This window comes from Porites lutea, chromosome 5 (genome assembly GCF_958299795.1).
Source record: "Porites lutea chromosome 5, jaPorLute2.1, whole genome shotgun sequence".
Taxonomy (NCBI): domain Eukaryota; kingdom Metazoa; phylum Cnidaria; class Anthozoa; order Scleractinia; family Poritidae; genus Porites; species Porites lutea.
Window position 1 is genome coordinate 31626542 of NC_133205.1, and position 10789 is coordinate 31637330.

The 10789-nt window shown below is 38.5% G+C and overlaps 2 protein-coding genes across 2 annotated transcripts in view; both read right to left on the reverse strand.

Moving 5' to 3' along the window:
• LOC140938858 (uncharacterized) overlaps positions 1 to 9071 on the reverse strand; it is a 142444-nt gene extending 133373 nt beyond the window's left edge. The window contains exon 1 of the mRNA XM_073388382.1: positions 9040 to 9071. Within this exon, the coding sequence (XP_073244483.1) occupies positions 9040 to 9041 (2 nt within the window). The 5' untranslated portion in view covers positions 9042 to 9071. The remainder of the gene's footprint in view (positions 1 to 9039) is intronic.
• LOC140936749 (uncharacterized) lies at positions 4211 to 5347 on the reverse strand. Its single transcript, XM_073386235.1, has one exon. The coding sequence runs from the start codon at positions 5345 to 5347 to the stop codon at positions 4211 to 4213; it is 1137 nt and encodes a 378-aa protein (XP_073242336.1).
• Positions 9072 to 10789: the final 1718 nt, after the last annotated feature.

Sequence of the window (10789 nt, forward strand, 5' to 3'; positions counted from 1 at the left end):
ATGAATGTATCTTCGCACTATTGGTCGCCGTTTCACGCAAATGATTGCGTATTTTCTCTTAATAAACAGCAAAAGGTGTAATAGCTCACTTCCAAAAAGAGTAAAAGCCTGGGACCCGCACTAGGCGCGCCCACATTAAGAGGATTATTTGGCAGGACGTGAATGTAAACAAATATGGCCGAAAACAAAGTAGAATGTTCCAGCGGAGTTAAAACAGCTCAAAATAGCAAAAAGGAAGGTGGAATTGAAAGGAAAAAAACAGGTAGATGTGAAGCTGAAAGAAGATGTGCCTGGGAGATTTTACTTTGAGAAAAACTAGAATAATGCAAATCTGTGTGCCATCAGAGTTCAACTTCAAATTAGCGTTCAGAAACAAACGTACATATTCTCGCTGATTACGTCTTGTCTTTGGTATTCTATAGAATGCCAGACCAGGGGAGTTCCTAAAGTGTTTTTTGCACCAAGGCGCACAACAACTTGCATGCCTCGTCATAACACAAGGTGGCTGCTCACTTTGTCCCTCCAAACAATCAGTCAATAAATACGTGCGCACTTAGTTTGGGTCCCAGGCTATCACTCTTTTCCGAAGAAGGTTTAGTTTGCCAGTGTGTAATGAGCTTCAAGAGACTTGTGCATTCAGGTATCAAACACTCTTTAAAATTGTTTTAATAATCATTCGCTGTCACACTTTATGTGGCATGTTTAGCGGTTGAATTAGTCTAGATTGCATGGGGGAATGAGAGCAAAGTGGGGGAAAAACGTGGTGAAGATGATCTGTTTTCCTGCGAAGACGAACTTGCGCGCCATACACCATATTCACAAATGGCGGACACGTGGGAAAAAACTGGTGCCTATAAGTCATGAAAGTGAGGCATTGGAGGATAAACAACAATTGCAAATGAAGACTTTCAGTGAACTTGCAGAGTGTTTAGCACGGATTCCACCTAAAACAACTTTGTATGGACGTCTTTTTAAAATTTACAATTACGTGGAATGTCTTCTTCTTTTAATGTTTAGTACTGATTTGCTGTTTGCAATCAAAAGGGACGTGTATATCTTCTAGGAAAGAGGATGATTTTGTAGGTTTCCGAAGCATCAGAAGCTCAACAAGTGGGCGATGACTGCAGAAAAGCAGCAAACTTCACATTGAAACCGAGTACAAAAGCCAGCTCACTGCAATTCGGTAAAACAAAAATATAAACAAATCTTGGTGGCAAGAAAAAAAGAAACAAGTGACAGATATATGGCCTACTTGTTAACGCAAGAGACATCTGCCATTGAACAAAACAGTTCAAGTTGAGATGGATTAAAGGAAGACAGGAAAGAAGAGGTGACCGAGGTTTCGATGAAGTTATGTTTGGTTTTTGTTTGCCAGGACGTTATTCTCTGATCTTTATTGATGAAGGACATCAATTAGAACTATTTTCTTCATTATAAATGCAGGAGCAATCGAGTGGAGTACGCTCAAAATTTCAACTTGTTACTCGGTAGACTCGGTAAGCCAGCCACATATCATTTCAGCAAGTAATTTTCGTATTTCTTATCTTTGGCTGTTCAGAGTTTTAACTTTCCATAATATTTTAAAGTTGAAGAATACATAAATAAATAAAATTATGGTCTTCTTAAATGGCTCCAGACTCAAATTTAATTATTTGAAACAGAAGCTTGCCGTGTTCAGTCCTGACACAAACATTCCCTCAACAGTTTAACCTAGTAAAATGTGAACTTTATACCACTTTTTTACCAAGAGCTCTCTGAGATAATGCCCTAAAGGAGACTAGGCAAATAGCGAGCCATAAGATTCACACACTACAGCTTCTAATTTTGATAAAATTTATTATTTTATTTCGCAATGACAAAGAAATCATGAGATTTTTGCTAGACTCTGCCAACGGAATTAATATGATCCAAAGGAAGTGGTAAATACAGACATACATATATACATAGATATGTATAAAATGACCCTGACACGAATGAATGAGCCTCGAGAATAAATCTTTCACCCGCTCTCGACTTGACCTGTTTTGTAATGGCAGAGGTCTCTTCCGCTGACAAGTAGACCATATATTCGTCGCTTATTTCTTCTTTTTCTCGCCACCAATACCTGTTCTGTTTTACACAATTGTAGTGGGCTGGCTTTTGTATTCGGTTTCAGCGTGACGTTTGGGCCAACGTGTTTGCTGCTTTTCTGCAGCTATCGCCCATTTGTCAATCTTCTGGTGCTTCGGAAACCTACAAAATCATCCTGTTTCCTTGAAGATATACACGTCCCTTTTGATTGCAAACCGCAAATCAGTACTAAACATTGAAAGCAGAGGACATCCCACAGAATTGCATTTAAAAAGACGTCCATACAAAGTTATTTTAGGTCTGCAAGTTCACTTCTGACAGTCAGGATTTATAAATACTACCTCGCTTTCATGACAAGGCACCACTTTTTTCCCGCGTGTCCGCCATTTGTGAATACGGTGTTATGTGGCACCGACACTTAGATTGTCAAACTGTACTTTATGCTTCAATCTACCCACAAAATGGCAAACCGTACTCAGAATGAAATATGTGCTGTGCTCTGTTCGAAAAGGCAATACAAACAACATGATGGAGAAAAAATGGCAATGTGAAATTCTGCACATTGCCGGTTTATTAAACTCTGAAAATCCAATACAAATACAACTGAAACATTCATTAAACATGTATTGCCGGCGAAGGTGAGGGCAATTAACCGCCAAAGACCTTGCAAAGCAAGGGCACGCCCCACCCCAGCACGAATTTCATTCTGGGTAAAGGTATTACTGAATATTTAATATTACAAAATTGCATCCTGCATAATCTGTTCAGATCAAATCAATAGTGTAGTTCCAATGGTGTGCCGCCCCTGCAAGCAACAACATCACAACCTCTGACACATTCAGTTACGAAACAGATTCTAGAGAGGTTATTCTGATATACTTTTTGAAAGCATCAGATTTCCATCTACCCAAATGCCTAATCTTGTCGTCGGAAACCCCTTGTTCAGCCGCATAAGTAGCAGCACCAATCCTAAAGCTGTGTCCTTTATATCTATTGGGATCCAAGTTGCATAGTCGAATAACTGAGCCAAGCATTTTACTAAACTCGCTTCTTAAAACTGGGGACCCATCGTGATTAATAAAAAGTGGGCCATGTGCTATACCACGAACAGAAGCATAATCCAAGAATGATTGAACAGGACACGCTTTAGGTTGTCTATTCAAAACTATAGAAAAAGGATTTTGATTGTAATTATGTTTATAGCTTGTGAATGTAATTATCAAGGAAACCACATTGCCATTCCCACTATGTTTTTTAGAAACTTGATCCAGTTGTAAAAGGTTACCATTGACACTGTCTCGCTTTGACACTGTGATTTCACCAATACGAAGAAATGCAAAAAATGCCATAGCACACATGGCCTTAAACATAAATAAATCATATTGAGAAACACAAAAAATATCTAAACCTTTCATGATGCGAACTAAAATGGGAAGGGTAATAGGCAACCTTGAGTCCAGTTTGTGACCAATCTTACCATACCCTTTAAGCATCTCAATAATGTAAAAAGTTTTGGTAGGATCCCGTAGACCCGCCAAGCGATGGAAATACCCAAGGGCAGAAACATAAGTATTTACTGTGGAGGAAGCATATCTACCATCAAATAAATGTGCAACAAACAATGCCAATGTGGCCGGCAACACTGGTAATGAAATGTGTGAGCTCTGTAAAACACTTATTTGAAATTCTTCATAAAGCTTCCATGCCCTACGGTACGTTGGTACTGAAGACTTCTGTAAACTAGCAGATAGAAGATCATGAACTATAGATGCCAGTTTGCCGGGAGTAGATGGGATGGGATTGCTGTTGGCATGGGATCCATGTAAGCTGGTGCTAGTTTCTTGAAACGTTCGATCTGCAAACGAGACAGTGCATCCGCAAGAGTGTTCTTAAAACCCGAAATATGCTTGGCTTTAAACAAAATATTGTGCCTCAAACAAACTAGCACAAGTTTACGAACAAAAATCATTAAAGAAGTATCTCTACAGGCAGACTTATTTATCACATGTACTAATGCCTCATTATCAGTAAAGAATGTAATACACCTGTCCCTAATATGGTCCCCCCACAACATTAAACTCAGAACAATTGGGTAAAATTCCAGAATTGCAATATTCTGACCCAACCATTCCTTAGGCCATTAGCCACAGCACCAGTGAGAACCAAATACAGCTCCAAAACCGTGCGCCCCTGCCGCATCAGTAAATAACTGTAGGGTCAAGCTATTTTCCCATTTCTCATTAAGGAAAAATGATTTACCATTGTAATCTTGAAAAAACTGTTGCCAAGTAAACAAATCAGCCTTCACCTCCTTGGAAACACGAACAAAATGACCTGGTCTTTTGAGGCCAATTGTCAAGTCAATAAGCCGTCTTAAAAAGCAACGGCCTGGAACAACAACTGAACAAGCGAAATTTAGTACCCCGGTAAGCGACTGCAACTCTCTCAATGTTGCCTTCTTCTTTTTGATAAATTCAGCAATCAATTGTTTACATTTCAATAATTTTTCTTCCGGTAAGCGTGATTCACAACGGATAGTGTGTAGTTCCACACCTGCAAATGTCAAAATTGTAGATGGGCCAAATGTTTTTTCAGGTGCCATGGGAATGCCTAAAAAATCACATAATTCTAAGAAGAGTCTAAGACTTCTTGAACACTGACTTTCTGTTGTCTGAATGAGGAGAAAATCGTCTAGCAAGTGAATAAGGTTAGCTATACCAAGCTTATCCTGTGCAATCCACTCAACAGCTGTACTAAAAGTTTCAAAGGTTTTACAGGAGCTGGAGCATCCCATAGGCATGCATTTATCATAATAATATTGACCACTCCACTTTATGCCTAAAAGATGATAATCTTGAGGATTAATGGGTAAAATCCTGAAAGCACTTTTAATATCGGTTTTAGCCAAATAAGAACCGACACCTGATTGTTTTATCTTTTTAATAGCATGGTCAATATTAGCATATTGAACACTGGAATGTTCATGGGATATTCCATCATTTACTGATTTACCCATGGGATATGAAAGATGATGAATCAGACGAAATTCCCCTGGGGTTTTCTTTGGAACAATACCCAGGGGTGACACTCTGAAAACAGGAAAGGGTGGTGAATCAAATGGTCCAGCCAACCTATGGGCTTCCAGCTCCTTAGCTAATTTTTGATCAACTACTTGGGGCTGTTGTCGTGCAGATAACAAATTAGGAGATTCATAAGATCTACTTTGACCAACAGAAAAGAGATGAAATCCATACTTAAATCCATCAATTAAAAACATTCGCTTTTGAAAGTTGTACCCTTCTAGCAAAAACTCAAGTCGGTTTACCTTTACTGGTGTTGGGAGCGGTAGGATTGGCAGCAACAGGTTTTCCAGTGAAGTTACGAAAATTATGGCAATTAATCATTTGATGAGTCTTTTGACATAATGGGCATGAATGCTTGAAATTACATCCAACACATTTTAAGCCTTTATGGTACTTCCAGCAATAGCCTTTGGGAACTCGAAAGCCTGACTTTGATTCACCCTCAAATCTCTTTATCTGCGAATAATTATTTCTGGATGGCTGCGATCTAATCCACAACTCCCAATGCACTGCACCCCAAGAATATGCTTTGGGGTCCTTTTGTCGGAGATATCGAAAGTTCTCGTCATAATATCGCCAGTTATATCCTCTTGCTGCCAAATCCCTAATAATTTCACTATACTTCATTAAAAAGGGGGCTTCAACAGGATATCTCTGTGTGTAGACACCCACAAAGATTTGGTAGGCTGTGACCCACATTTCAATTGAATTGATATGTTTTGACTTTTGCTTTAGCTCCAATACGATGCGTGGCTGGTCATTTGATGATGCCATGTCATTTGAAAGGCATAGATGGAAACTGTCATGGTCTTTCTTATTATTTAAGAGCAATCCAAAATCGACATATTCATGGGCCCATATTTTTCTTTTTAGCCTATCAGAGACTGACATGTCAATGGGGATGTCAGATGACACAAAAATATCTTTTGGCTTAGACATTAAACTGGTGCCTCCTGACAAGCTATCCAACACAGTCGCAATCGACCCCTGTACAGTTGCGGCTGCTGTGCTAGCCTGATCTGAGCTATTTAAAATTTCAGAAGTATTAACCTGAGAACCACTTAACTCATTGATGACTGGTTCAGCGACAACTGACCCCTGTAAAGCTGAGGCTGTTCCAGGCAATGAAACATTTCCAGTACCTGTATTATCATTGAATTGTGTACTTTGTAATTTTTGTAATACTGCATTTGTCACCCTTTCAATCAAGTCTTCGACGCCAGCATACGGAAGACTTGCTGGGCCTGGAAGCTGATCTGCTTGTTCTCCATTCTCCTCAACCCGTCTACGGTGAATAGCTGGCTGTTGCTCGGACTCTTGCAAGATAGTAGTTTTTCTCTTCACTCTAGCTGATACCCGGCGAGACATCCTGAAACGTAAAATAACTCAACACCAGTATACATGTAAGCTAGTAACATATAGCAAGCTTTTCCATTGCTGATGAGGTCATTATGCCCAAAAAGAACCAATCCAGATTATAAATTTCAGCAAATGCCCAATGAGACACGTAAAGTGAATGCCCATAGGTATGATATGAATAAAAAAACAACATGCATCAACAACATTAATCAAGGAGTCTAATTATTAAATTTGCTCCATCTAAATGACTGAAGAAGATCTCAACATGATCAAGAACAACAACTTCGAGATAAACATGGCCTAACCGCCAATTTCACATATATCTGAAATATATAACATGCCTGTTTTTATAGTACCATAAAGGAAAACCTTCCAACAGCCTTTGGTTGGAAAAAATTATATAGTACCAAACCTCTAGCTTGGACAAAAAACCATACACTTCACAGTACAAACCCAAAATTAAACAATGTAACAGGACATCACAACATGAACTTATACGTGAACTATGGCCGGGATGGCTTGGCAAACTACACATGTTGCCGGAACATATAAAATGCCTGTCCCTATAAATGCCATAAAAACATTCCAACAACCTCTGGTTGGACAAAAGCAAAAAGACCAAACCTGTAGCTTGGTCAAAAAACATGCATCACATTATACAAAAACAGGACTTCACAACATGAACATGTACATGAACTATGGCAGGGATGGCTTGGCAGACTACACATGTCGCCGAAACACATAAAAATGCCTTTCCCTATAATGCCACAAAAACCTTCCAACAACCTCTGGTTGGACAAAAACAGAAAGACCAAAACCATACGTTGGTCACAAATCCATGCCGAAGCATGTCACAAAAACATAATTAAACAAGAACATTCCAACAACCTCTGGTTGGACAGAAGTGAAAAGACCAACAACGTTGATTGGTCAAAAATCCATGCACAGCATGGCTCAAACACATAATTAAATGACAAAACAGGACATAACAACATGAACATACACCTAACAAGAATGGATGTTTTTGTAACAACATACGTCAGCTCGTAATTTATGACTGAAAATACAATCATAGTTTTATTCACATCGAAATGACCATAAGCTTATATTCGATTTGGGTTTTCAGCTAAAATTAATAATTGCTTTTATATCGATTTGGATAATATCGATATTGCCAACAACATAAACCCTACAAAATGAAGCGGAGAATTGGCAACACAATGTATTTGCCCCGAGAATTATTCACTCAAACTTATTCAAAATGTTCACAGCCTTTAAAATTGCACCTCGGTAACTTCTGTAAAGTAAATACTGGCCACGAGGATTTAAGTGAACTCCGTCCTCCAACAGGAAATCATGGCTTGGAGAGTCCAAAATCTTATGTCGCCATACAAACACTCTAGGGCGGTCGATGACGACACTTAAATAACGATTTAACACTTCTACCTTCGTATTAAACATTGGCTCAGCTCGCTTAATCACCAGACAAACTCCAACGACCCTAACAGAAAAATGGTTCAACAACAACTCGACTAATTCGTCAATCTGAGAACAAACCGTTTCTGGTGGTTCATTACAAAGGTCATTGGTACCTATTTCTAATATTACAACATCTGGTGCAAAGCGGGAGACATTCGCTACGTCAAATTGCTTAATTTTCTTAACCGTCCTTCCGCCAATACCAAATAAACGGACCTTAACACCTTCGAGGTCGAAGTTGCTTTTGGCACGATCGTCAAAATGATTCTCCAAGTCACCACTGAGGCGTCGAACGAAAGAATGACCAAGTATCATTACTTTCGGGACACACAAAGCCATTTTGGACTGTTCTGACACTGAGGAAAAATTTTTGTGTGTCAACGAGATCAAGAACGCGACATCCATTATACGACGATCAATAAATACGACATTACCTAAAGACGCCATCTTGAATTCAAAATTCAAATCAGTACCCTCGATTCCATGTTCCTAGCCTCTTTTCACATTACTGTATTCATAAACTATGTAAGGCTAAATTGTCGCATAAAATTTTATTTGAAGACAAATAATGCATTTATTTAATAATTTGTAAAAAACGATCATTTTTTTACGCCTTGCTTTCATGAGCAGCCCGGTAATTGGGCTTTTTTTCATTACTCTAGAACAATCGGATGTAAAAACGTCTACACGTCACTAAGCCATTTTAAGTTCCCGCTATATGTTGTTTCAAAATATACGAGCAAGCACTTTCTCAGAGGGAATAACAGACAGGGCAGCACCAATATTTTGCACAAAGCCATTATTAATTATAGACATGCTAAGTATTACCACGCCACTAACAATATTGTATCGTATGTGTTATAAGCTTATAATTTGGAAATGGATCACGCTTACGATAAACAGTGACAAGCACCCGATATAATATGCGTTATTTATTGTTTTTCTTCCTCCCTTTACCACACAAATAACGGTAAAATGTTCAGGCAAATAAGCAAACTTTTAAGTTCAGTTAAACAAGATTACCAAAATGATGTACGATGTCTTCATAATGGTACAGAACTCGTCGTCGGAATAGACAATCTTCATACAGCGACGTCAAATCAAGAGTAGTATAAAAAATCTGTAAAAATTATGTTCAAAGCAGTTAGTTGGTAAGCTTAACATAATATAATTTAATAGGGATATCGCTTCAGCAAAGTGAAGAGAAGTGATTAGTTTTAAAAGGCATGATATTATGAGATTTAAATTCCAAGTAAGAAAGAACCTACCCTGCGAGAAGAGTCTCTTTAGATCTTCCTAGTTAAGTCGGGAAGAGGACTTATCTAGGAAGATCGAAGGAGACTCTGCTCGCAGGGTAGAAAGAACCCAGAAAGGTGAAGAAAGAATTACGGCTACTCAAAGAGGAAAATTTCTTAAACCTCAATATTCACACAAGTATATTCAACGCTCACCCACAGGATTTCTAGAACTGCAGGATTCTGCTATCTGACTGTTTCATACCTGAACGCCGCCCTTTCCTCTCCGAACGCCTTTGGACTGCAACATCTCCGGGCACTTAAAACCTAAAATTTGTGAACGCTATTGGTTACGTCACCACAAAAAAGACAACAGGTGACAATTCTTGACCAATCATTATGAAGAATCTTATACGGGGAATCCCCTACGTATGTAGAGTACGTGCCGAAAGAAATGTGAGGAAGGGATGCACAGCACGATTTCGTCAAACAGTGTATTTTTCAGAATATGGTAATAGAGTGATTTTACTTGACCCGTGAAACAGGTAATAACAACTATTAGTAAAATCCAACTAGTGGTCTATTATCAATGCTGCGTTCTGATTGGTTGAGCTACTACTAGGCTATATGTTTAATAATAGCCCACTCGTAGCAAAAAGCGCCGGCGTTGAAAACCAAATCAATGGCGGCTGAACCACGTTTTGCTAGTCAAAGTTGTTTTGTCTCAATATTTTTGGACCAACTAGTTGGATTTTACTGAAACAATTATTCCTCTCACCCTCATGGCAATAATTGTTAAGAGCCAATGTCTGTAATTTTCGAGAATCGGTTGACAGTCGTGAATTTTTGAATTTCTTCATATTTTGCTCAAATAATCTCTATAGTACACTAATTTCAAAAATCACGTTAAAACTTGTAACAGCTTTTTATTTTTTCAGGAATCAGACAAAGTTTGAAAAACTCTAAATCGGCGCTCTTTCGAGTATGAAATTAGCGAAAATTGAGCATTTTCTTCGCGCTCGTACATAAAAACGGAAAAATATCTCTAAGTGAAATCAAGGCACAAAACAGACACACATTTTTACTCTATAATTCAGCAGTTAACTTTGAATAAACCGTTTAAATGTTACTGTACCGGCCGCAAGAAGAATCACGGTTTCAGCACTTTTCAAAAATGGCAAATTTGACGTAACTTCACTATCGTAAAAACCCAGTTGGTACATGGAATTTCAGTATGAAACAAGAACTGTTTTGAAGCATATCCTTTGCTGTTGTTTGTGTTAAAATATTTCTGGCGGCATTCCAAATGCACACCGTCGAGAGACCAAAACCTGAAGGGTATTTTGACACCAGGAAAGCGCGTGCAACAAGCAAGTTTCAACGCTTGGAATATTAATCCTTCGCAAACCTAAGTTACTTCGACATTTAAACCCTAGTCAGAGTTGTAACGGTTTCAGATTATATTTCGGCGTTTCTGTTCGGTTTAACATGATTCCTTTCAACTGATTTTTGCGATAAACTATAATGAAGAGACGAATACGCAGTTCAAATCACAGTTAGTAG